The sequence below is a fragment of the Echinops telfairi genome, unplaced genomic scaffold, assembly GCF_000313985.2.
Source record: "Echinops telfairi isolate 266 unplaced genomic scaffold, ASM31398v2 ScPeMD7_7400;HRSCAF=8409, whole genome shotgun sequence".
NCBI lineage: Eukaryota > Metazoa > Chordata > Mammalia > Afrosoricida > Tenrecidae > Echinops > Echinops telfairi.
The window spans coordinates 39,197,644-39,225,641 of NW_022111300.1; the positions used below are offsets into that span (position 1 = coordinate 39,197,644).

General features: G+C 40.4%; 1 protein-coding gene and 1 non-coding gene across 2 annotated transcripts in view; both read left to right on the top strand.

Moving 5' to 3' along the window:
* LOC123522379 (netrin receptor DCC-like) overlaps positions 1-27,998 on the top strand; it is a 287,250-nt gene that overhangs the window by 240,426 nt on the left and 18,826 nt on the right. The window contains exon 4 of the mRNA XM_045296051.1: positions 19,050-19,334. Coding sequence (XP_045151986.1) covers positions 19,050-19,334 — 285 coding nt within the window. The remainder of the gene's footprint in view (positions 1-19,049; positions 19,335-27,998) is intronic.
* Positions 9,309-9,418, top strand: LOC115871665. Its single transcript, XR_004047395.1, has one exon. It is a non-coding gene; the product is annotated as a U6 spliceosomal RNA (small nuclear RNA).

Below are 27,998 nucleotides of genomic sequence, written 5' to 3' on the forward strand. Positions count from 1 at the left end.
TAGTACTTCAGCAGACATATTTTGGTTTTCCATTGTTATCATAAAAATACACAGCATGTGACTGCACTTTATTAGCTTCAATTTCCTCCCAGGAGGCATGTCCAAATCAAAATGAAAATTATATAGATTTACCAATAGCCTTTAATCTGAATTATTATTTCTGCTGGGGTTCCTTACTTATAATTTCATAAACTGGATTTTGTGAGGAGGAAAAAGATACTGAAATTATGAGAAAGAGAGAAGGAAAAAAAACAAAAAGCCACCTGACTCCCTTTGATATGTTTTATGTGGCTCTTAGCTATTATCAAATTAACACTTATCAATTATACATTTATAAATGAAGCAAAGGCTTAAGTTCACATTACCTTTTCTGTTGCTTCCTGGTATTAATATGGCTTCATTTAGAATTCTCTTGCTTTTTTTTTGGTGTCTAAAAGTTTTTATTATAGGCCATAGTCACAGTGTTTTGTTTAAATTCATAGTGTGGCAAGTCTACATATAGCAAACTATACGTGAGCCATTCCAACATGTGTTACTTGCACAATTCTGTATTCATCACTCAGACATAATATGCTCGCCAGGAATATAATTGAGAGGGGAAGGTTTTCCCAAGTAAGTTGAGAATAAAATAGATTGGCAAGTATTTCAGTAGGCCCCCTGTTAGCTATGTTCTGTATCTATCTTTTATGTTCTCGTGGTGCTGTGCTATAGAGATGATTCTGAATAATAATGACCTATATGACAGAGAAGAACTACCTAAAGGGTTGCATAACCAGCGGTTTTCAACCTGCCTGATGCTGTGGCCCTTTATTTATTTATTTTTAAAAACCATTTTATTGGGGGCTCTTACAACTCTTGTTACAATCCATATATCAATTGTATCTGACATATTCATACATATATTCCATCATTCTTTTCTAGACATTTACTTTCCATTGAGCCCTTGGGGTCAGCTTCTTTTTCCCCCCCATCTTTCCAGACCCCCGACCCTCATGGACTCTTGATAGATTGTAGATTGTAAATTATTTTCAAATCTCACACCGACTGCTGTCTCCTTTCCCCTCTGGATTCTGTTGTTCTTCCCCCTGGATGGGAGTGTGTGGTTATGTGCCATTCATTGCAATCAGTGCCCCTCTTCCTCCCCACCTCTCCCCCCCTTCCCTCTACCCTTTTAGTATCACTATTCCCATTCCTGTTCCTGGGTTCCATGTGTTGTAAGTTTTATTGCTTGCCTATACCTGTGTACATGCTCCTGTCTAGTCTAGATTGGCTGCGACCCTTTAATAGAGTTCCTCATGTTGTGGTGACCCCAAACCATAAAATTATTTTTGTTGCTACTTCATAACTATAATTTTGCTACTGTTATGATTTGGGTGACTCCTGTGAAAGGGTTATTCAAACCCCAAAGGCGTCGCAACCCACAGGTTGAGAACTGCTGGCTTAGACTATTCATATTTACAGGAGCAAACCAGCAGGTCTGTTCTCTGGCAGAGTCGTGGATAGATTTTAACCTCTGACCTTTTAGTTATCAGCTGAGCACTTAAAAATTGTGCAACTAGACCTGTTTACTTTATAGTGTCAAGTGTATTTGACTCAGTCAATACTACTGGGAATAAAAAAGAAAAAAAAACATGGATTGATAGATTGATAGAACATAATTTAATACTTTTGATAAAATACTCAACTACAAGTGTTAAATAAACTTTATCTGATAGATTTTAGTTCATATATTTGATAATAGGATATTTTCTTGCTAAGTTTTTTCTGTATAGGTGCATACCCGATAGTGGGACTTTATAGTGTCTTACTCAATGAATTTATCATTATGGTCTCAGACTTCTCTTGGAATTCCAAAATTTAGAAGTATAGTTTCTAGAGCATCACTGTAAAACATAGTCTCTAAAGAGCGCTATACAATTTGTTACATAACATAATATAAAATAATGTAACACAGCCACAGGTTACTAGCTATTTATCTATTACTATGAAGAATGTTGTTACTTAAAGCCAAATTGGCTTTGAATCACAGTGACCCACAGACCCATGTAAGACATGATAAAACTTTGCCCGGTCTAGTGCTATCTTCAAGACAGTTGGCGTGTTTATGTCCAGTGTTGTGGGCATATATACTTTGGGTGCCTTCCAGCATAGAGGCTCATTCTCTAGCGCTGTATTGGACAATATTCTAACGTAGAAAATTGTGAAGAGGTAGTTACTGCGATTATGTGCTCTGGCAGGAGAAAGATGAGGTTGTCTGCTTGCCAGACTGACCTTGGGTCGCTATAAGTTGGGCACAACTCAAGATCTAGGGGTCTGTTTTGAGATGGGTATACCCTGGTGGCAAAGTGGCTCAGCGGAAAGGCTCATGGTTCTAACCCACTTGCTTCTCCAAGGGAATATGATATGGCAGTCTACTTCTGTACAGGTGACAACCTTGGAAACCCTGTGAGACAAGTCTGATCTGAGTTGGAATCGACTTAACAGAAATGAGTTTGTTTGTTTGTTTGTTTGTCTGTCTGTCTATCTAGTGGGGAGTAACACAGCCATAGATTCTTACCCTCATGGAAATTCTAATTCTTGTGCAGTAAAAGTTATCACACACGCCCTATGAGAAAATGAAAGAATGCCACACAAACTCAAATCAAGTCCCTCTCACATGGTGGAAAAAGAAGTTTTAGAGATACCTCAATTTTTCTCATCACTTAACTATTTACCACTTCAGGAAAAAGTAATTTATGGTTTCACTATTTTTGCATGTGTTTTTCCTTTGTCAATCAAAATCTTTTATTTTTTGGATCTTGTACAGCTGGAGAACTCCCATTCATTATTGAAGCCCCAGTACATCGTCCATGGCTTCTGACACACTTTCTTGATATTCCTTTTCCAGCGGGCGTCATTAAGGATTAATGGTCCACCTTTGCACGTATCACATTGCATTGTTCTTATATATTAGCTATTCCGACTAGACTATGAACACTTTGAGGAAAGAAACTGGTATTGTACATCTTTGTGTTCCTAGAGAAATTAGAAAGAACTTTGGCATCTAGTTAACCTCCAGTGAATGTTAACCACTTGCCTTGCTGAGTGAATATCTGGGAATTCTCTCCTGGTAACATATTGCTAGAGGTACATGGCAGTGTCATTACTAGAACCCACGAGATGTAGGTATGGGATGGTTACAATGACATTCCAACTTTAAGAGGAGGGGGGTGGGAATGAGAAGCTGATACCAAAGGCTCAAGTAGAAAGAAAATGTTTTGAAAATGATGATGGCAACAAATGTACAAATGTGCTCAACACAATGGATGGATGGATAGATTGTGATAAGAACTGTACGAGCCCCCAATAAAATGATTTTTTATTCCTTTTAAAAATAATTTTATTGGGGGCTTGTACAATTTTTATCACAATCTATGCATCCAGTCATTGTGTCAAGCACATTTGTTGCTATCATCATTCTCAAAATATTTGCTTTCTACTTGAGTCCTTAATATCAGCTCCTCATTTTCCCCCTCCCTCCCTTTTCCTCCCTCCATCATGAACCCTTGATAATTTATATATTAGTATTATTTTGTCATATCGTATACTGTCTGACTTCTCCCTTCACCCACTTTTCTGTTGTCCATCCCCCAGGGAGGAGGTTATATGTAGATCCTTGTAATTGGTTCCCCCTTTCTACCCCACCTTCCCTCCACCCTCCAGATATTGCTACTCTCACCACTGGTCCTGAAGGGGTCACCTGTCCTGGATTCCCTGTGTTTCTAGTTTCTATCTGTACCAATGTACATCTTCTGGTCTAGCCAGATTTGTAAGGTAGAATTGGGATCATGATATTGGAGGGGAGGAAGCATTTAAGAACTAGAGGAAAGTTGTATGTTTCATTGTTGCTGCCCTGCACCCTGATTGGCTCATCTCCTCCTGGTGACCCTTCAGTAAGGAGGTGTCCAGTTGCCTACAGATGGGCTTTGGGTCTCCACTCTGCATTCACCCTTATTTACAATGATACGATTTTTTTGTTCTTTGATGCCTGATACCTGATACCTTCGACACCTGGTGGTCACACAGGCTCATGTGTTCCCTCCATGTGGGCTTTGTTGCTTCTGAGCTAGATGGCCGCTTGTTTATCTTCAAGCCTTTAAGACTCAGATGCTATATCTTTTGATAGCTGGGCACCATCAGCTTGCTTCACCACATTTGACTTCAGTGATCATATCGGGAAGGTGGGCACCCACTGATATGATTTTTTGTTCTTTGATGTCTGATACTTGGAAAATGATTTTTTTAAAAAAGAAAGAAAACTGTTTCAGAAATGCATCCAGACTAAGACTAGGATTAGGAAGAAAAGACTTGACATCTGCTTCTAATATTATCCAATAAAATCACCATGGATCACAACAGAAAAGAAAAAGTTAGTTCTTCCCTTATTTGAATAATCTGCCGGCCTGTAGTTGAATACACATTACAAGTGGGCCCACACAAACAGCAGCCACCTTCATCCTCACTTGTCATGCATGCTGTGACTATTTATTAAACATGTATAAGGAGATTTATGCTGGCTAGAAGACCTGAACTTAAATTCTGTAAAAATACTCATTACTATTGATTATGAATCAGTCTCAGTTTTGTATGATATAAAGTTTATTAGCAGAGTTGTAGATATTTTAGAGAAGCTCTAGGTAAGGGATACCCAGGTAAGCATCTCTATGAAATAAGTGCGCTCATGCACAGCTACTTGTGATTTTCACTGCCTCTAATATAGTAAAGGATCTCTGATGGCTATGCATCGGTCTTCTGACGGCAAGGTCAGATGTTTAAAACCCGCCGGCTCCTCTGGGAGAGAAAGACGAGGCTTTGTGTTTCTGTAAAGCCTTTCAGCCTCGGAAATCCAAAGGGGCAATGCTATTCCACTCTATGGCGTTACTTTGAGTTGGAATAGACTTGATGACTGAGTGAGCGAATGATGATGAACCAAACATGACGTTTAAATCATTAGCTAAATTCCCGTTTATACTTTTTGTAAGACAAGTTTTTTTTTAAGAAATTGATCAACTTTAGTCACTTTTATAAATGCTTATTAACCAAATTTTCTCTACTGATATGTTTTTATTTTCAGGGAATATACCAAATGTGCTTAATCCATCCCCTGGTATAATGCAATTAGCCTGTTTCTACTGTCCATTATTTTAAATATTGTTGGACTTAATCATTTCATACATCTAGCTTTGTTTTCCTTCATATATTCATGAATGGATTCCTAGAAATTGATTTTATGGGTAAAAAATTTCATAAATTGCCTTTTAAAAATTTTAATAAATCATTTTATTGGGGGCTCTTACAGCTCTTATAACAAGCCTTACATCAATTGAAGCAAGCACATTTGTTGTACAGTATTTTTAATAGAACTGTGAGGCTTAGCTATTGGAAATGTAATTGCATTCCAGTGGTTATCCTTATGAGTAAAGGCAGCAGATAGGAGTTGCTTGTGGCGCAAGCAGTTAAACAGGCCACTCCGGAGGCCTGGTGATCCCCTTCCAACTGGTCCCAGCCTTGCACCCCAGTGGAGTGCTTCTGCTCTGCACACATGGGGCCACCAGGATGCTGACTGGCGGGCAGCTCTCAGGAACCAGTGGGCTGCATCTGGCTCATGGCGTGGGGGTGATAAGGAGCTTACCCAACACATCAGCGACCATTCCCTTAGCTGGGAGGCGGGATGGACTAGGCACAGCACAGACACAAGCTGGACGCTGGACAGCTACAGTATAGCAAACAGTGCAATCAGCGTCATTTCCCTTTCCCTTAAGAACTACCCATTTGTCGTGTAGGTCAAGTACCCAAATGACCACTCAGCCCAGGGTCAAATTCCTATTCAGTGTCATACTTTCATATATATTTCTAGTTCCCATTTTAATGTTGTTTCTAAAGTATTAGGTCATTTTTGTTTTACTTTCAGTTTTTTATTACAGATTCTTTTTCTGCATTGGAAGTTTATCCTTTAAAGGGTCAGGGATATGGCAAATATTAAGGTGAAGAAATATAAGTAAACAGCTCCTAATCAGTCACTTTGCATTTCCTTTAATGCATGTGTGTAGGCAAGCGAGGAGTTTCATCCGTTACAAGTGAAAAGCAGTTCCCACTGCCAAGGATCCTCCAACTAGCGCCTTTGATAAAACCACCTCCCTTTTAACCCTTCAGTGGAATAATGGCATCATTGTTCAAAATAATTTGGCTAGCTTGCATGCCGTGTCCATATGTAGGTAGAACATAAAATGCAAATGCCATGAAGAAGTGGCAAAACTTTCTAGAATATTTCTTTTAAATGGTTCTGGGTAATAAATTCTATATAATACCTCCTATAGATGGAAGATAAGGCATAAACACGTGACTGAGAAATATTTCCAAAACCTCTCTTTATTGGCCCTGAAGTTCACTAAAGATTTCAGTGGCCCAAGTCAACTACTGCTCAGCTCTTTTATCGTCTCTTCCAATTGCTGACCTAGATTTTGCTGCTGCTGCTGCTGCTGCTGCTAGATGCCCCATGTTGGTTCTGACTCATGACCACGGGCGTGGAACAGAGAGAAGCAGTACTCAGTCCCAAATCATCGTCCCAAGAGTTGCTGTGCTTAAGCCCACGGTTGCGTCACTGTGACCATCTGTCTTGCTAAGAATCTTCCCTTTTTTCCTTGACCCTCTACCTTGACATGCATGACATTCTCTTCAAAGGCCTGGTCTTTCCTTATAGCATGTCCTAAATACACCGGATAAAATCTCCGCATCCTTGCTTCTAAAGAGCATTCCGGCTGCACTTCTTCCCCACAGAAAAGACAGGTTTGTTTTTCTCCGGGGGGTGGGGGTGGGGCATACTGCTTTCAATCATCTTCACCAACACTGTGATTCACATGCATCAGTTACTTTCTGGTTTTCTTTCTCCTTCCTGTTTGGTCTTGGAACCTAGATATCTTTGCCTTTTACAAGATACTACTTTACTTTTAAGTTGTATTTTGAAATGATCCAGTCAGCTTTTTTATTTCATCATTTCTTCAATTCACTTTAGCTGCTCTAGATTAACGAGGAAGTTTCAGAGTGACTACTAACAGCCCCTTTGATCTTTTTTTTTCTTTTCCCTCTTTTTAATATTCACCTTCTTTTCTCATGTATATGATTCTCATGTCCACCCACAGCTCATCTGGTCTCTGGGTTCCATGAATCAACTCAGGTGTTGAAATTATAAGTCCAAAAAAATAAAAATAAAAAACAAACAAAAAGAAACTCTAAGTCCAAGTTGCTATTTTGGCTTTGGGGGACTTGTTTTCGTTTTCGTCAGCATCAAACTGACGGTTACCTGTTTTTTTGATGATACTGAGTTTTTGTTATTCTTTCCACCGACATAGTCAATTTGATTCATGTGTAGTATATCTGGTGATGTCTACATGTAAATTTTTATCATGTGATCCCCAGCCGTCTCTATCTCCAAGGCAATGTTATCTAATTACTGACCCTTTGTATTTGTTTCCAAATTTCAAATGCAATCACCAGTGATTATCAATGCATCTTGATTATATATTTGATCAATTTCAGACAAGAAGTTGGCAGAATTGGTCAATTTCTTCATATTGAATTTAATGACTAGTAGATAAAGTTGAATATTATCTTTCTTGTAGATATATGGATATAATCCTATCACACAGCATTGTACTTTAAGATGTATTCTTGAAATTTTTGTTTGATGATGAATCAATGCCAATATGTTCTAATTTTTCATTCCCGTCACAGTAAGTTATATTATTATTTGATTCTACATGGCCAATACCAGCCCATTTGAGCTCACTCATACCTACGGTGTTCATTTTTATGGGTTTTATTTCATTTTGATAACTTCCAATTTTTTAAAATTCATACGTTGTGTATTACCCAGGCTCCTGTTATTAGTGGTGGTTGCTGCTGCATCATCTTACATGGAGTCATGCCATCTCAGCAAATGAAGGTCCTAAGGCTTTGCTTCATCTGTGTCCTAGAGATTGGCGCTCCTTTGAGCATGCGGCTCTGCTCCAGTCATATGTTGCGTGTGTTTCAAGCTAAGTCCTATTTCTGGAACTAAATCAGTCAATGCTCTACTGTTCTTCATGAGACTCCCAGTGGTTCTTTTGTTCCAAAGTGGCCCACTTATTCCTTCTTCCTTGTTTATGTTAGTCTGGAAGCTTTGCTGAAACCTGTTCACGATGAGTGACTATTAATCTGAAATACCAATATCACAATTTCCAATATCAGATCTACATTCAAACCACTAATGTACAGCAAGCTGACACAAAACCTGTAGGACTTAATGAAGGATATTTTTATAGTGAAATCAAGAAGAACAAGTCAGTGGCATACGTGATGTACTTGATGTCTGTCAACCATCTCCAGCACAAAGTGGCTGAGACGGAGATCCACTTATGGATCTGTTGCTCAACCAGCAAAACGGATTCTTCAAATGTGGCATCCTTTTCTAGTCTTTGCAAAGGTTTATCTTGGCTGCCAGATGACCTGAGGGTGAAATGAGGATGGACCATTTGAGAGAAATCTGTGTTATTCCATGAAAATGAAGTCCAGTTAAGCAAGGGTCCAACAAAGCTGTCATTGTTGTCAGTGCTATTTGGCTGGTTGTACCTCCTGGCAACCCCCTTGTGTACAGAGCAGACCTGCACTCCCTAAGATTGCCAAGGCTGTGAACTTTCAAAAGGAGATCATTAGGCCTGACTTCCAAGGCAACATTGAGTGGATTTGAACTACAAATCTGCCAGATCATTGTCTAATATTTAACCATTTGTGGCAGACAGGCAACCCTCTACAATGCTATTAGGTTAGATTATAAGACAAGAATTCAAACAGACTATTCTTCATTGATAGACCACACAAATCCCCAAATGGCCCAGTGTTTCAGGTCTGATGTACATAAAGCTTTAGTTGCTTGAAAATATAGACGGCACAAATACGTCAGGGTATGTTATTATACCTGATGATGTTTCCCAAAGATGATTCTAGGAAAGACTTATAGGATGACATATCTCTTTGGTTGTTTTTGGCTTAGCATTGAGTTCATTCTGTGTTGCAGAACTTGTAGAGATGGATGGATGGACATCTTTCTGAGATTTACTCAATTGGCCACGTGGATGATATAAGATCACACATTGGGTGATTGTGCCTGGAACACACTGGACACACTTACTAGACTCTTTTTCACTGGCCCCCACTCAGCTATCTTGGAGTTTGGAATTGTGCCAATGACATTGAAGAAGTAAATTGGGGGAAAAAATGAAGAAGAAGAATGAGTGCTCGCTTTGGCAATACGTACACTAAAATTGGAATGGTACAGAGAAGATGATGAGCCTGGCCCCTGCACAAGGATGACGTGCAAATTCGGGAAGCGTTCCAGCTTTTTGTAAAAAAAAAGAATAAATGAATGAAAATGATAACTAGCAGAGTGAATTACCAGAGAAATTAGCCTGTAACAAATTCTCTGATCCCTTTATTGGCTTTGCATGGCTAAGAAGGTCTAAATCTGGAGAACTCTGGATTGCTTCTACCCTCAGCTTATTGGAGAATTAAACAGGGGGCAAAAGAGGTCTAGTGTGGGAAGAAAGGGCCTTAAGGCTTTAATTTGGAGCTAGGAAAACCTTTACAGCCTTTCTCTTCTGACAGTTGTCAAATGAATATTCCACAGTGTTGAATATTTAGTAGTGAGCCTTGTTTCCAATCCCAGGGTCTGTCCCCCAATTGATAAGTCCCAATTATTAAGTGAGCTTTAATTACTTAATAATTAGACCTTCCACAGAGGGAGATTGGGGTACTGATAGTCTGCCAAGGAGGCTGGAGGAAAACATATGAGCAATATGCCATTTTCAGATTAAAATTTAAAAGGAAGAGTGGGTCTGTTCTGAGGTTGGTGATGCTGTGGCAGAAGGAGAGACTCCCTAGAGTCAGAGTCTTGGCAAGACTTGTACTGTGACATGGTTTATTTCCAGTTCTGCTTAATAGTGGATATTATTTAGAATTAAATGCATTTGAGTGTACATGTGTACAGTACTGGAACTTTTTGACAGCCTGGTTCTGAGGGGAAGATTTTACTTCGTCCATGCTGTGTGGCATGCCTGCTTAGAAGGGTGGGTGAAGCCTCCAGAGGGGTGCCATTGTTCTCCTTATTTTAATTTGGAGAGCCTCACACTGTTGATGTCCCTGCGGATTTTACAGCTTTCCATTCATTGCCATGGTGATTTTTTACCTCATATTTTAGCATCACAATGGAAAAGCCAAATGAAAAAAATATTTGCTGCCTTTGCTATTAACATGTCTACTGTCCTGGCGACAGAAAACACGTGAGTTGTGCCTAACACAGAAGGAGATCTGAATTGGCCTGGGTGTGATGAATGGCTTCAGTCACTGCCCTGGCCACCCCAGTTGGGTAAAGTCCAGTCCTGAGACCGTCTGATAACTTTGTTCCTGGGAATAGCTATTTAAAGAGAGGCTGGACGAATCCTTTTAAAAACCTCTATCACTTGTCCATAATTTAAGCTCATGGGTTTGAGGTAAAATGCTCAGGGATTCTTTTTCCCACTGCCCTGTCTCTTTCCAAATCAAAAGCTTCACGTGTTTCCTTTCCTGGCCTGAAAGGTGATCTTTCTCGTTTTCATTTCCCTCAATGGCATAGAAGTTTTCTCCATCTAACCTTTATATCGCTACCGTAGATGTGGGAGGATAAAGCTCTTGGCTGTTTACTGAAAGTTTGGTAGTTAAGACCCAGCAGGCCAGTCCATGGCAGAGAGAGGGGACAGGTTGCTGTCATAAACATCAAACCAAGTCAAACCCAAGCCTTCCACCATGGAGTCTATCCTGGCTCACTTGAAAACCCTACGGTTCCACACTGTCTTATAGGGTCCCGATGCGTAGCGACTTGATTGCAATGGATTTACTTTGATGTTTTAGTCTGAGTGGTACAAATAGTTAAAGCACAGGCTGCTAAACAAAGGTTGGGAGTTGAAATTTACCCAAAGGCATGTTGGAAGAAAGGCTCGACAGTCACCTTTCAGAATTAGACACACCATTGGGGCCGTTCTGGCACACATGAGATACCATGACTGCGAACTGACTGGATGGCCACTGCTTTTAATCATTGCTGTCCTTCTAGACTTCCCAATGCTAAGGGCCTGGGATATTTACTAAACTGCTACCGTGGAATCGTAGTTTCTCCTTTTTATATCATTCCATAAGTTTGCTAGGAAAGCAGGTGCCACGCACTGAGCAAATAAGTCCTTGAGGTGTATTGTTTGTGTGAGGCACCGTGCAGCCAGGTCTGATTCAGAGGGATCTCTCGTATTGCGGGTATATACCCGGCCTGCTCCTGTACCACAATACAATTGTGGTGGTGCTTTAGTCCCCGCTGTGCCAATCCAGGTTGTCCAGGATCTTTCCCTTTCTTGCTGCCCTGCTTTAGCAAGCGGATATCTTTCTCCAAACACTGGTCTCGCCTGAAAAGGTGTCCAAAGTACATTAAAGGACGCCTTGCTGGCCTCCCTTCTGAGGAGCATTGTGGCTATACTTCCTCTGAGAAGTGTGTTTGTTCGTCTGTCAGCCCTTGAGAGCCTCCATCACATTTGCCAACACCACAATTCAAACGCATCCCTTCGTCTCTGCCCTCCCTCTCTCTCAGTGTGCAGCCTTTACATGCATGCAGCAATGGGACATCCCCTGGCTAGGGACAGGGGCACCTGAGTCTCCAAAGGGACAGCTTTGCTCTGCAACACTTTGCAACAGTTCTTCAAAGTGTTATTTAACTTCCCGACTGCTGCTTCCATGAGGGTCCCTGGGGATCCACGTAAATTGAAATTCTTGACAGCCTCAATATTCTCTGTTTATCAGGAAGTTGTCTGTGGCCCCATTCTGAGCATTTCTGATTTGTTTACATTGAGTTGTAATCCGTACCGATGATGGGACTGTTCCATCGTCATCGATGGGTGGGTTTGGGTTTAAGGTTTTGGAAGACAATTATGCAAGTCCATTTGAATATATATTTTATTTTATATTGATTCCACATAAAGTGGGGTCACTAATAATACTCACTTCAAGGGCTGTTCTGAAGATCAAATGAGTTAATTATGAAAGATATGTAGAATAAAACTAAGTCATGCAGCTAATGAAATGATGAAGCTGAGCGGTGACTCTGAAGTGACCTGATATCCCAGTGTGCTCATCATCATCATCCAAATTAAAACGGAGTGTAAGTGATGGCGATAACACTCAAACTCAATGATCAGAATTTGGATGTTTATAATGCTCTCTTTCAACGTTTAGAGCCACCTAGAACTAAAGAATATTTGTGCCTTTCTTTTTCCCCCCTCTCCTTTAAGTAGATATTTTGTATATTCTTTGGGCATAAAATATAGATCAAACACAGATGCCCATGCAAACATTTTTAAGATATTTATTGGCAGGAGAGCTAATGACATCCTATTATCTGTAAGACATGAGTGCTATTAAAATTCAAAATATGGACACATTATTCCCAATAAGCCGGACTGAAAAGTAGGGAGTGTGCGTTAACTTGTACCTTATGAGTGAACGTGGTTTGAATTGGTAGATATGGTGAGAGATGGTGCTCTTCTTTGAAGAAAATGCCATGAGAAATAAAATCAAAACAAAGACAGATTTAGGGCTCACCAGTTTAGTAAGTCCAAAAATCCTTTTGCAGGAGTTGTAGAAGATGAGTCTGAAGGAGTTTGTGTTGGACTCCTGGGTCCTTACTAAACAAAAGCCCTTGATCCAACAAGTGAGTGATAGAAAACGGCGAACTTTTTCAGCCTTTGGGTTTTGGAGCAAAATAAGATCTTGTGATGGCAGATGAATACTAATCTCTTGATTCTACTTGGGATTGATTTGGGCAACAAAAGAGATATGAAGACAGACCATTTATGAAATGCTTGCGATGGATCAGGTGTAACGTAATGAGCCAGAACCTGGCTTTTTGCATGAACAATCTTTTGTTGAGTAGGCAACTATTTTCCGTGAGGATCTCACTAAAATTATACCTGTATTGCTCTATGCATGAAGCACAGGAATCCTTTTCATTGTGTTAGAGCATTAAGTGACTCCTCTAAAAATACGGTATTTCATTCTGATGAGTTACAGTGAGTTTAATGTTCATTATTAGGCACTCATACAGATGCCTTGAAAATAAAGCCTTAAGTTGATAGCCTATAACTTCTTCACCTTTTAAGAAGGCTGCTGGTTTGTTACACCACTGTGAGATATAAATGCTAAAATTCAGCACAATATTGGGAGCATTAATTCAAGCTATATACAGTCTTACAAACTTAAAATTGCTTTTTGATGCATAGGATTACCTTTAAAGAGCCCCACTCCCCCAAAAATAGCCAAGAAAACTACATATTGTGCTTATAATTCCCCATTATGTCACTTAATAAAGTCTTGGCAATTTCTAAACATTGCTTTGTTAAAATATAAGAAATATGTTTTCCTTGCTTCACTGTATCAGGAGTTCTATGGAAAAGAAAATGATTATTACAGTGTGTACTAAATAGTCCCATTCATTAATTAATATTCAGTCTCATAACTCATGTATGATTCTTCCAGGTAGATGAGCTTACATAGCGGAACCAAGAGTAGAGTAGCTACATGATTTCTTCATTTACTTTATTTTTAATTTTCTCATCTAGAACCTCTTTCCAAATGATAATTTCAATGCCATAGGCATTTAGATATAAAGTAGATATTTAGAATTTTATCCAAAAGTATAATGCATCTTGTTAGTGTTGTGTGACATCAAATTGATTCCAACTCATATTAACTCAATATGACAGAATAGAAGTGCTTCATTGAGTGTCCTAGGCTATCATATTTATGGAAACAGATCTCTTCACGTTTTCTCTATCAGAGCTTCTGGGATTTGGACATCAACCTTTTGGCTAGCAGCCATGTGTGTAATTATTGCAACAACAAGGTTCCTTTGTATATAAATCATACTTACTCTTTTATCTGAATATATAAAATATCCAGATTATCAATGACTTAAAAATATTCCGGGTTTCTTTTTATTATACACAAAATATATACCTGAATACATGAGATCATAATTCTGATTTTATTTGCTTCTCCATAAAATTAGGTATTACTATTCAAAAACTTAACAAAAACAGCCTTAAATTGCTTGAAAATATGATGTTATACATAACTTCACAACATCTGGCCCCTACTCACTGCAGTTTCACTTGTGATGTACAAATCATTCCTTGTTAAACTCATGCTCACATCCCTATCTAAGCCAATCAGTATCTGAATAGAATGTCTCTAAAATGGTCTCAAGACCCAAATAGTCACAAGTGAACTAATAGAGAACATGATGATAAATAGAGACAGGGTGGAAGTTGTCATGGATTTTGTCTTGCTTGGACCCACAATTAATGTTCATAGAAGTAGCAATTAAGATATCAAAAGATACATTGTATTGGGTAACTGGTGCACAAGACCTCTTTAGAATACCGAAAAGTACAGGTGTTACTTTGAGGACTAAGGGACACCTGACCCAGGCCATGGCATTTTCAGTTGCCTCATATACATGTGAAAGATGGATGCTGACTAAAGAAGACCAATGAAGAATCGATTGTGTTGCAAAGCAATCTGTCTTGGAAGAAGTACGGGCAGAATGCCCCTTGGGGGCAAGGATGGCAAGGGCTGTTTTACAGACTTTGGACATTTTTCAGGAAAGACCAGTTCCTGGAGAAGGATATCATGCTTGGTAAAGTGGAGGGGCAGCAAAGAGAGGAAGCCTCTTAAGAAGATGGATTGATACAGCGAAAGCAACAATGGGCTGAGGTAGAGGAGCAATTGGGAGGATGTGCAGGACCAGGCAGGAAACAGCTTTTGTTGTGAGTAAGATGGCTGGAGGTTGGAACTGACTCAATGACACCAACCAACAACAGCAAGATTGCTCAGCACACCCAGTCTGCAAATTGTACCTTGAACAATGAACCATTGCCCAGGTTAACTAATACCTTTGGGTTTCATTCAGTGGTAGTTCTGGCAGAGTTGTAGATTAGTTCTTCTAACTGATAGCTCCCTGAGAAGACAAGACGTAGGGAAGGGGCAAGTGCTAGCTTCTAGATATATTGGTAGTGTCTTGGCAAACAGATAGATCCCCAGTTTCAGATTCAGTACCTTAAAAATAAGAACCAGATAAAGAACTTCAGTAGTTATCTCAACATAATAGGTTTCGATTAATAAAATGAAATTTATAGCAACATTAATAGTTTTGCATGGACTCCCATTAATCCTTCTTACTAACCTACAGCCTAATGACTGCATCCCCAGGATGGTGGTGGCTGCTGCTGCATGCCTCCTGGTCCGTCCTGACTCATAAAGAGCTGTTGTAGCAGAATGAAACATGGCCCAGTCCTGGGCCGTCCTCACAATGGTTCTTTTGCTTGAGCCCATTGTGGCTGCCAGTGTCAGTGCATCTTGTTGAGGGCCCTCTTCTTGTCCCCTGCCCCTCCACTTTACCAAATAGGATGTCCTTCTCCAGGGACTAGTCTCTCCTAGCAACATGTCCAGAGTATGTGAAACTAAGTCTCATCATCCTTGTTTCTCAGGAGCATTCTCGCTGTACTTCTTCCAAGAGAGATCTGTATTTTCACTTGTGAGTCCAGTTCCTTCACTGTTCTTCACCAGCACCACAATTCCAATGCATGCACTCGTCTTTAGTCTTCCTTACTCCCTGCCCAGCCGCCCCAGGATCTCTCGGAAGCATTGCACAGCAAGGATGTAACTTTGAGGATTAGGGTGCGCCTGCCCCAAGCCGTGGCATTTTCAATCACCTCTCCAGGATTATGAATCTTCTTATATGGTGTTGGCTTTAATAAGTAGTAACCTGTGGCAACTTATACTCATTGTAAATGCTAGGTTGATGAAATTTCTCATTTTGTGTGTGGATATAGGTACTTTGTGGTTCACGTAAAAACTCTAATCACAAGGTGACCTGAAATGTCATCATTTCTCCACGGAAGAAATCTACTCTACATCTATTGATTGTCTTTCACTTTAAATTTTTATGTTTTGATTCTTGCCATTTTGCTTGTTCTTTTGACTCAAGCAAATTTTATATTGTGGGGAAAATTACATTTGTCAGAATTAATAGATCCAAAATAAAACTAACAACAGTGAAAACTAAACAGTGGACATTCTTAGTGTTTGAGTCTGGATAGAAAAATCAAACTGCTTGATACAATTTGAACCTGGGACAAGAATATTTTAACTTAGTAAAATTCTATAAGATAAAAATCACAGTAACAAAGTTGAGATCCAGCCTCACATCTAGAAAGGTTCTAAGGAATGATTGTGTAATTGAAGGGAAAATATTAAGAGACACACAAAAGTTTGGGGGTGTTCACTCCGCCAAGGCTTCCGGAACCAGATCTAAGCAGAGAGAGTGATTGTATTCTCATATCACCTTTTATCCTCTTGGGGCATGCAAGACCCCCTCATTACAGGTAACCACAAATGTACCACGTAGGCTGTACCCTAACCCTAAAGGTCCCTGAGTGCATTGGAGGAGTGACCTAACACCAGTGCTGGGGGCAGGTAAGGGGAGTGACTGTCCCCTGAGCAAGGAGAGTAATTGCAACACATCTGTTCCTATTGCTAAAGCTGCTGGCCAGAAAGCAATCAGCACTGTGCATGTAAGAGGTAACTTTAAAGTAGCACTATGATGGAAGAATATTGTGGGAATCAATATTAATTATGAGAATGTGATTGGGACTCATCTCTAATCTACAAGTGTGAAGGCCTTCCTCCACCGAGAGTCCTGCCCTGCCAGGCTTCTTAACATATGAGAATAAACAATTCATCTGCATTCACCCTCTTCTTGTTCCTCAGTTTCCCATGCATAAACTTCGATATGAACCAACAAATTATTGAATGAGTCAAGCGACAGTTTTTATTGGATATTTTTATCGCTAACTCTAAAATAATTTTACTGTAAAACATTATAAAATGTGTTTGTTGTAAAATTTATATCAAATAAAAGGGTTTCATGAAAATTTTAAATTGAAATATTTAAAAAAACGCAATGAGTTGAGGAATTGAAATGACTTGATTGAAATAAGCCTAGAAATACAAAAATCATTCTATAAGTGATGATACCGTTCTTAACTGTTTATTTATAATCATAACAATAGAACATTTTTATTGTCATAAAAGAAGTATGATAAATATCTACCTGTTTAAAAATGTGGGATCAGGAGGAGGACAGGTTCAAAATATCTTTGCCCCACTCTCATCTACAATCTCACGTAGTTTCCTTCATTTCAAACTCACGGATTTGTAGAGCAGTGAGCACTGCCTGGGAGAGCGGCCTGTGTGAGTTTCAGAGACTGTAATTGTCCACTGAGTGAAAACCAGAATGGCTGGTGCTTTCGATGCTGCCCTTGTAGCTAACAGCCCCACTTATAGCCACAGAGGCATGGGTTCTTTCCCACTGAGAATATAATATTAAGTGATAACCTGGCGTTTCTTTTTGCCTTGCCTTTATTTACCAATTCATATAAGCACCTCACTTTCACATAGGTGATCGCGTATGAACATTATAGTGATCATGAGCGTGAGATAACATCTCATTTTATAGGGGAAAGGGATAAAATTTACAAAAGGGTTCGTACCTAGCAGTTGGCACAGACGGCCTAAAAGATGTTTTCAAATGCTAACTTTAGGATGTTTTAACTACCACAAACGTGATTGGTAATCAGTACTAAGTGTTTACCTTTAGCAGCCAAGCCATAAAAGATTGCTGTCTGTGACTGTCATTGGTAGCACGCAGGTCAACTTTCCTGAAAATATCTGAGGTTATGCCTTACAGCCAATTCTTTTTATACCGACCTGACTTCATAGTCCTTTGTCCAAAGTCAGGTAATTTTGCCTAGGATCAATATAGAGAAGAACGAGGTACCATTGACAGGATTTCCATTATTATAAAGGAATTATTCAAAGTATTCAAAATAGTTTATGGGAAAATGGAATGAAAAATAATAGAATTTTTCCACCAATTATTGGATACGCCGATCTTGATTATGCAATTCCACTTCTCTGAGTCTTAGTTTTCCCCATCTGGAAAATGAGGGTGATCTTGCTTATTTGTTTATTTCACTGGATGGCTTTGTTAACAGACGATAACAATATCTTCTGGTGTTGGAGAGCAACTACTTTATCAAATTTTATTCATAAAACTTACTGTGGTGCCAGAAAGGTTATTGAAGATATATAATGTAGAATGGAGGCAAGAAAGATGAAATTTGAGAAAAGGCTTTTTAAAATACAACCCACTATAGAAAACAACAGTTCTCAACCTGTGGGTCGTAACCTCCTTGAGGGTCGAACAACCCTTTCACAGTGGTCGCCCGATTCATAACAGTTGCAAAATTACAGTTATGAAGGAACAACAAAAATAATTTTATGGTTGGGAGGTCACCACAACATGAGGAACGGCATTAGGACGGTTGAGAACCACTGATAGAAAATATAATCTGTGGCTACTTTTTTTTTTTTTAACATTTTATTAGGGGCTCATACAACTCTTATCACAATTCATACACACATCAATTGTGTAAAGCCCATTTGTACATCGTTTCTCAAAACATTTTCTCTCCACTTAAACCCCCGACATTAGGTCCTCATTTTTCCCCTCCCTCCCCGCTCCCCCCTCCCTCATGAGCCCTTGATAGTTTATAAATTGGTATTTTGTCATATCTTGCCCTGTCCGACATCTCCCCTCACCCACTTTTCGGTTGTCCGTCCCCCAGGGAGGAGGTCACATATAGTCCTTTGTAATCGGTTCCCTCCTTCCTACCCACTCTCCCTCCACCCTCCCTGTTTTGCGTACTCACACCACAGGTCCTGCAGGGCTCATCCACCCTGGATTCCCTGTATTTTCATTTCCTGGTGGCTACTTTTATTGGTGAAGAATCTGCGTCATCAGACAGATTGATATTTCCTTCTTTGTTTTTCCTCTCCAGGACCACTGAGGTTCCTTTCGCAGACAGAATCTGTCACCGCCTTCATGGGAGACACTGTGCTCCTCAAGTGTGAAGTCATTGGGGAGCCCATGCCAACAATACACTGGCAGAAGAACCAACAAGACCTGACTCCCAGCCCCAGTGACTCCCGAGTGGTGGTTTTGCCCTCTGGAGCATTGCAGATCAGCCGACTTCAGCTGGGGGACATTGGAATCTATCGCTGCTTACCCCGAAATCCAGCCAGCTCAAGAACAGGCAATGAAGCAGAAGTCAGAATTCTATCAGGTACTATAGGGTTCACATTTTCTTCAATATGGCATTCTCTGGAATCGCTTACATGTCAATTTTTTAACATTAAGTGTTATAAGATTTCTCTTCAGTGTTGGCTTTGTTTTAGGTGTGTATACTTATTTGTTTTTCCCTTCTTGCATTAGATGACGGTGTGACTACAACCTTGATCGTTTTTCTATCTCTTCAGTTGACATTTCTGTGGACACAAATATCATTCCATCTTTGGCCCCATGCATTTATTCATTTCTTAACTGAGCCCACTCATATTTCATGAATGCTTGTTGTGTGCAAGGCCTATTGCCAAGCAGTGTGCATGCATTGGCTTGTTTCCTCTGACAATAATCTGAGTTCATTACTATTTAACTTTTTGTCCAAAGGATGAAAGGGCAATGTTCAGAGATGTTAAGCTCTTTATCTAAATTAATATTGAGCGTTGCTTTACTTGTTTATTCATGTATTGCTTTCTGTTCAGTATTGCATTAGATCATGGGATAGACCAGTGACCAAGGATTACTGGTTTTAGTTTTATTTTGATTCACAATCTGTTCTCCTGGAAGCAAAAATCAAGACATGAAATGATGTTTTGAATTGGGAAAATCTGCTGCAAAAAAAACCAAAACTTTTAAAAGAGCTAACAAGCAAAGATGTCACTCTGAAGTTTAAGGTGCACCTGATCCAAGGCGTGTTATCTCCAATTGTTTCATATATATGTGAAAATTGGACAATGAAAAGGGAAGACCAGGAAAAAGAATGCATTTTCATTATGGTGTTGGTGGAAAATATTGGAAGTATTTGAGAAATGCCAGATGAACAAACAAATCAGTCTTGTGGAAGTACAGCCATAATGCTGCTGCTTTTTCTTTCTTTTCCAGCAATTTCCACAAGGACCACTTACTGGCGTGGATTGCATTCTTCGAGTTGCTCCACCATTTTTCTCTTTCTCGCATTATTCCACCACTAAGCACAGACACTTATGGACGCCTGAGCTGCTCATCTAATCTTTCTTTTGCTTTTTAAAATAAATTTATTGAGAGCTCTTGCAATGCTTATTTCAATCCACACATCAATTGTATCAGGCATATTTGTACATATGTTGCTACCATTCTTTTCTAAACAGTTACTTTCTATTGAGCCCTTGGTATCAACTCCTCTTTTTGCCACTCTCTTCCCCCACACACACCTTTTTGATCCCTTGATAGATGATAAATTATTATTTCCATGTCTCACACTGACAACTGTCTCTCTTCCCCCATGGTTTCCGTTGTTCTTTCCCTGGAGATTGTGTGTGTGGGTGAGTGTCAATCAGTTTTCCTTACTTTCCCTCCTCCCTCACCTTTACCCTTCCCATCTGGTACCTCCCTCCCATTTCTGCTCCCGGGTTGCTTGTGTCCCAAGCTTTTATCTCTTATCTGTGGTTGTATACATGCTCCTGTCTGAAATGAGAGGCATTACTGGGGTCATGGTGGTGGAGTGAGGAAGCCCCAAGGAGCTAGAGGACTATTGTGTGTTTCATCGGTGTTTGACTGCACCCTTGTTGACTCATCCCTTCCCTGTGATTCCCCTGTGGGGGATGTTCCATTGTCTACAGATAGGCTTTGGGTCTCTGCTCTTATACCCCTCATTCTTAACCACATGATTTTGTTTGTTTGATTGTTAAGGGTCTTCTGACATCTGTTACCTGGTCCCGATGACACCTCATGTTCACACAGGCTGGTGTGCCTCCTCCATGTGGGCTTGTTGTTTCTCTGCTAGATGGCCGCTTGTTTCCTTTCAAGCTTTAAGACCCCAGATGCTATATCTTTTCATAGCTTGGCACTATCTGCCTTTTTCACCACATTTTCTTATGCACCCATTTTGTCTTCAGCGATTGTGTTTGGAGGGTGAGCATCTCAGATTGCCAATTTGTTAGAACAATGTGTTCTTGTATTGAGAGAGGGTATGAGCAGAGGCCCAAAGTCTATCTACTACTTCAGTGTATTGCCATATAAATATATGTATATAAGCCAATACTTCTGTTTTTATGGATTAATGTAAGTACATACAGACACCTCTATGTTCAGGCCTCGATCCATAGTTTTGCTTCCTAGATCATTCCTCTGTTTTCTTTCACCTTCCTTCTGCCCCACCATCATGCTTGCTCTACTTCTGCCTCATAGTACTTCCTTTATACTCGATTGCTGTTGCACCAGCGCTCCCAGGATGTCTATACCCACCTCGTTGTTGGTTTTTATTCCCTAGTTGTTCTCCTGTCTGTGGTGCTGTTTGCCCATCGCACCTTTCTCCCACCAAGTTCCCCTGGGACCATTGTTCCCATTGCTTTCTCCTCGGGCTTGCTTCCCATGCCTGTCTCCTGTAAGTAGGCATACCAACAACGGCGTAGTCCAAACAAATAGAAAACAATCGACAAAAAAGGAGAAAAAAAAACCCAAACAAAACAGAAACAAACAACCCCCCAAAAAACACAAAAACCCAAAACAACCACAGCCCCCCCCCCCAAAGAAAGCATGCTTCCAGGTCTGTCTGCTGACCTTTATGACTATCTCCCCACTGATCCTGGGGGAATTCTGGGAACTGCCCCTCCTAGCCTGAAATCTATTTTGGGGGACTCTAGGGGTTTTGTGGCTTGGCTTTGCTCCCTTTACTGATCTGTTGTGTTCCCTTTTTGGTTTGCCCCACTGTGTGGGGGTGTGTGTGTGTGTCAGACCGCACTTCCTCCCTGCTGTGTGTCCTCAGTATAGTCCTCTTTCGCAGTATGCTCCAGCAAGGAGACAGTGTGTTGAGAGAGCTGTTGTCGGCCCTACAGTCATCTCTGTGCCTTAGCAGCTCCGTGCTGGGACGTCATCCTCTGGGCTTGGGGTGTCAATATGGGGTCTGGACCGACCGTTCCTTTCTCTTTTTCCTTCTTGCTTTGCTTCCATGTGTACGTGATCTGCTGACCCCTCACCCCAACCTGTAGATTTAGTGTTGTTCTCTGCCACATGTATTTCTAGGGTGGGGGTCAGTTTAGCCCAGGCTGGGGCCGGCCCTGTAGCCTAATCTTTTCATGTATTCCTCCTCATGGTTACGTTGCCCTCATGGTTTGGTGTGTCGTGTTGGGGTCTGTATGCACACTCCTGATTCTGTGGAGCCATAACCAATACTCTCCCCTTGGGTGGGTTAGTTCCCCACTCCCCCCATGCCATCTTCTCACTCCCACCCAGCCCGCTTCTATCCTTAGCCCTTGCCCTTAATTTATGTTGGATTAGCATGTAACTCCTTGGGTTTGGTCTGACCTCCACCCGACTGGGTGTATCCTCAATCTGCAGATTGTGAGATAACATGGCTTTTCTTCTATACCTACTGTACTGGTTATATTTACCTCAGAGGACTCATGCTGTACTTGGCCTTTTGTGATTGGCTGACTTCACATAGCATCATTTCCTCCAACTCTTCTCATGAAACGACATGTTTCATGTGATCATTAGTGCTTTTTAAGGATGCATACGACTCCATTGGCTGTATGTGCCAGAGTTTACTAATTCAGAGTTTAATAAACCACTTGTCTACTGATGGAAATTTAGGTGTTTCCAGCTCTTTGCAATTGTGAATTGTGCCACAATAAACATTGGGGCACAGACAACTGGTTGTGGTCTATTTATTACCTCTTCTTGGTATCTGCCCAGTAGAAGGATAGCTGGATCATGAGGTAGATAAATTTCCATTTGTTTTAGATATTGCCAGCTCACTTTCCTCAGCAACTGTACATATCGACGCAACCACCAACAGTGAAGGAGAGGTCTTGCCTCGCCACATCTCCTCCAACATTTGTTGCTCTCTGATCTTCTGATTTGGGCTAACCTCAAGGGTGTTAGATGGCATCTCATCGTTGTTTTAATTTGCATCTCTCTGATAGCTAATGATCGGGAGCATTTTTTCATATGTTTATTGGCCATATGAGCTTCCTCCCTAGTGAAGCTTCTTTTCAGTTCTTCTGCCCACTTCCTAAGGAGGTTAACTGTTTTCCTAGTTTTGCAGGCCATGAGGGTATTGTAGATTTTAGTAATAAGCCCTTTGTCTGTTGTGTCATAACTAAAAATCCTCTCCCAGTCTGTGGGTTGACTTGTTACCCTCCTGGTGAAATCTTTCAACACATACAGATGTTTTCTCCTTAGTAGATCTCACTTGCCAATTTCAAGTTTGCCTGTGTGTTTACCTTTCCCTATTGTAGTTAGTCGATGCATTCCCTGGGCCAAGGTTCTTAGGTTTGTCCTGATTCCTTCATTGATGGTCCTGATAATTTGGGATTTTACTTCTAGGTCTGTGATCCACCTTGAATTTGTTCTTGTGCATGGGGTGAGATATATATCTTGTTTCATTTTTCTACATGTGGAGATCCATTTTTTCCAACACCATTTGTTAAAGAGGGCATCCATTTCCCACCGGATGCTTTGAGGGCCCTTATCAAAGATCAGTTGTCTATATGCTGGTGGCTTTACTTTTGGGCTTTCTGTTCTTTTCCACTGGTCAGAGTAGCTGTCATTATGCCAGTACCACACTGTTTTGACCACTGTGGCTATGTAGTAAGTGTTAAAATCAGGTAAAGCTAGTCCTCAAACTTTGTCTTTCTTCTTGAGGAGTTCTCTGCTAATTCTGGGCTTCTTCCCTCTCCATATGAAATTGGTGGTCAATTTTTCCAATTCTTTGAAGAAGGTTGTTGGTAGTTGAATGGAATAATGTTAAACTTATAAAGTGCTTTGGGTAAAATTGTCATCTTTACTATGCTGAGTCTTCCAATCGACAAGCATGGGATGTTCTTCCATTTGTGGAGGTCGCTTTTGGTTTCCTGTAGTAGGGTCTTGTAGTTTACCTTGTATAGGTCTTTAGTTTTTTTTAGTTAAATATATTCCTAGGTATTTCAATTTGTTCGTGGCTATTGTGAAGAGAATTGCTCTCTTGATCTCTTCTTCCATGTTCCTGTCCGATGATATATATAGCAACCTGATAGACTTCTGTTGATTGATCTTGTATCCTGCCACATTTCCATATTCCTCTTTCACTGTAAATACTCCCATTGTGGAGCTTTGGGGATTTTCAATGTACAGAATCATGTCGTCTGCAAATAGCAATAGTTTCACCTCCTCCTCTCCTAGTTGGATACCTTTAATGTCCTTCCAGGGTCTAATGTTGTTAGCTAGGATCTCCAATACTATATTGAATGTAAGTGGGGACAATGGCATCCTTGTCTGGTCCCCTTTTTCATTTGGATTGTTTTCATCTTTTCTCCATTGACTATGATGTTTGCTGTTGTCTTTTCATAGAAAGCTTATATTAGCTTGAAGAATTTACCCTCCATTCCTAACTTCATGAGTGTCTTAATTAGGAATGGGTGTTGGATGTTATCAAATACTTTCTCTGCGTCTATTGATATTAACATATGGCTCTTATACTTTTTCTTATCATTGTGGTGTATAATATTGATGAATTTTCAGATATTGAGCCATCCCTGCATCCCTGGGATGAATCCTACCTGATCGTGGTGGATGATATGTTTAATATACTTTTGTATTCCATTGGCCAATATTTTGTTAAGGATTTTTGCATCTATGTTCATTGGACATATCAGTATGTAGTTCTCTACCCCTTTGGGATCTTTGCCCTGTTTGTGTGTTCAAAGTTATACTGGCTTCACAGAATGAGTTTGGGAGTTTGCTCTCCTTTTCAATGCTCTGAAATACTTTATGGAGGATCGGTGTCAACTCTTCCCAGAATCCTTGGTTGAATTCCCCTGGGAAGGCATCTGGTCTGGAGGCTTTTATGGTTGGTAGCTTCTTGATAACCATATCTATTTCTTCTTTAGATATGGGTTTATTGAAGTTCTTGACTTCTGCCTGGGATAATCTAGGGTGGGACTGTTTTTCCAAGTATTTATTCATGTCTTCCATGTTTTTTGAATTCATTAGCATACAGTCCTTCATAGTATTTTGTGATTATCCTTTTAATCTCATTGGGGTCTGTTGTGATTTCCACTGTTTCATCCTTCATCCTGGCTATTGATGTTTGCTCCTTCCTTTTCTTGGTTAAGCTTGCCATTGGTCTGTCAATTCTGTTGATCCTTTCATGAGACCAGCTTTTTGCTGCATTAATCTTTTGTATCTTTTGTCTTCCAACTGGTTTAACTCTGCCCTGATTTTTGCTATTTCTTTTCTTTAGATATTGGAGGGGTTATTCTTTTGACTCTGTTCTAGTTGCAGGAGGTTTTGTGTTAACGTGTCAGTCCTAAGCCTCTCCTTTTTTTAGATTTGCATTTATTGTTATCAGCTTCCTCTGATAACTGCCTTTGTAGTATCCCATAAGTTTTGATACTTTGTATTCTCATTCTCATTAGTTTCTAGAAACGCCCTAACCTCCTCTCTACTCTGGGCCAGTATCCATTCATGTTGCAGAAGATCATTATTCATCCTCCAATTGTTTACTCTTGCTTTTCTGGTCATCCTTTTGTTAATCTCCACCTTTTTGGCGTGGTGATCCAAGAAAGACCTCTGGATAAACTCTATGTCTCTGAATTTACTCAGGCTCCACTTGTGTCCCAGCATGTGGTCTATTCTTGAAAACAAGCCATGTGTGCTTGAGAAAAATATGAACTATCTTGCGTTTGAATGGAAAACTCTATAAATCTCCATCAGGTCCATATGCCTAATTAAATTGTTTAGCTCTATAGACTGCTTACTGAGCTTCTTTCCCAGGGATCTGTATTTCTCTGATAGTGGTGTATTAACATCCTCTACTATGATTGTTGATTCTGTGATCTCTTTTTCATCCTTTGAATAGTTTGTTTGATGAAGTTCACTGATCCATTGTTAGGGGGATAAATGTTTAGTATGCTTACTGTTTCCTGGTTTACTTATCCTGTGAGCATTATATAGTGTCCCTCCATATCTCTTTTTATGGTTTGAACCTTGAGGTCAATTTTGTTGGAGATTAGGATTGCCACCTCTGCTTTTTTTTAAGTTACCATTTGCCTGGTATACTTTCCGACAGCCTTTTATTCTTAGTCTACTTTTGTCTGTGCACTTAAGATGTGTCTCTTGCAAGCAACAGATTGTTGGGTTATGTTTTCTGAGCCATTCCTCAAGCCTTTTTCTTTTAATGTAAGAATTGAGGCCATTGAATTCAGAGTTGTTATCACAATCTGTGGATTCATTGTTGTCATTTTGTGCCTTGTGTTTTGGGTGTTTTCCTATCTCCCTTCATATTTGTGTGGGGGGCTTCTTTCTTGTCTTCGTTTCCCCCTAAGTCCCTGTTATCTTGGTACTTGTTGGCATGTTGGCTTCTGGATGGAGTTGGGCTATATAGTGGTCACCTGCTTGTGCTTGGTGGATGTTGATCTTCTGACCACAGTGAGTTGGCCATTATCTTCCACAGGGTTGGGTATCTTACAGAGTATTTCTTTTAGTTTTTCCTTGTCTTGGAAGACTCTTATCTTCCCATCTGTCTTAATGGATAATTTGGCGGGGTAAAGGAGTCTTGGGTAGGCATTTTTTCCTTTCAGCTTTTGGAAGATGTTGGTCCGCTCTCTCCTCCTCGTCATGGTTTCTGCTGATAGGTCTGAGCATATTCTTAACTAAGCTCCCTTGTATGTGACCATCTTCCTTTCTCGTGGTGCTCTTAAAAGTTTCTCTTTTTCCTCAAGGTTAGGTAGCTTCACTATTATATGTCTTGGTGGGTTCTTCTTGGGGTTTAATCTAGTTGGTATCCTCTCTGCTTCCTGTATGATTGTTTGATTCTCATTCATTAAGGTGAGGAAGTGTGCTTCCAGAAATTCCTTCACTGTTTTTGCTGTAGACTGATTGTAGCTTCCTGCTCAGGTAGACCAATTATTTGAATATTGTTCCTATTCATAACATCTGTCATTGATCTCAGGTTATCTTCTGCCTCTTTGATTTTCTTATTTGACGGTCCCTCTTGTTTGCTGAGGTCTGCCTGAGTGTCTTCAAGATCACCGATATAGTTCTCTGCCTCCTCAAGTCTAATAGTAAATCCTGTGATCTTGTGTGTAGCTTCTGCTGCCTCACCTGTTAGCACCTGTATTTCCCTTTGGTGCATTGACTTCATCTCTTCTATCATGGAGTTCATCCCCTCAATTGTGGACTTGATCTCCTCTATCATTGCATCCTTATTCTGCATTGCTTCCCTCAACTCCTGTATTACTCCAAGCAGCCCTCTGAAAATTTCGTTTTGTGTTAGATCCACATCTGATTCTTCTATGAGAGTCCTTAACTCTGCTACTGTGTTTTGTCTCTCTGGGTTTTTTGTTGAGAGTGATGCTGTTTGCTCATGCTTCTTTGACCCATTTGTGGAGTTAGGTACCATATTTGTGGGAGACCAGAGGCCCTAGGCTCTTTCTCTGTGTTACTGAAAGGGTGCATTCTGGGGGGCTGCCTGTGGCCTACTATAGAGGAAGGTCGGTCTGATTTTAAGGCAGGGATTCAACGGCAATTCAGTGGCCAGCAGTTGTGAGCATTTTCAGTGACTGGAGTGGGGCCTGGGTCACTGATCCCATGGGTTCTGGAGCTAAGCTGGAAGTGGGGAAGGAGCGCCTTCTGGACCAACAATGAATGCTCCACTACTACTTGTGTGCATGCAGGGACTGTGGACATGCCTAGGAGCTATGCTGGGCTC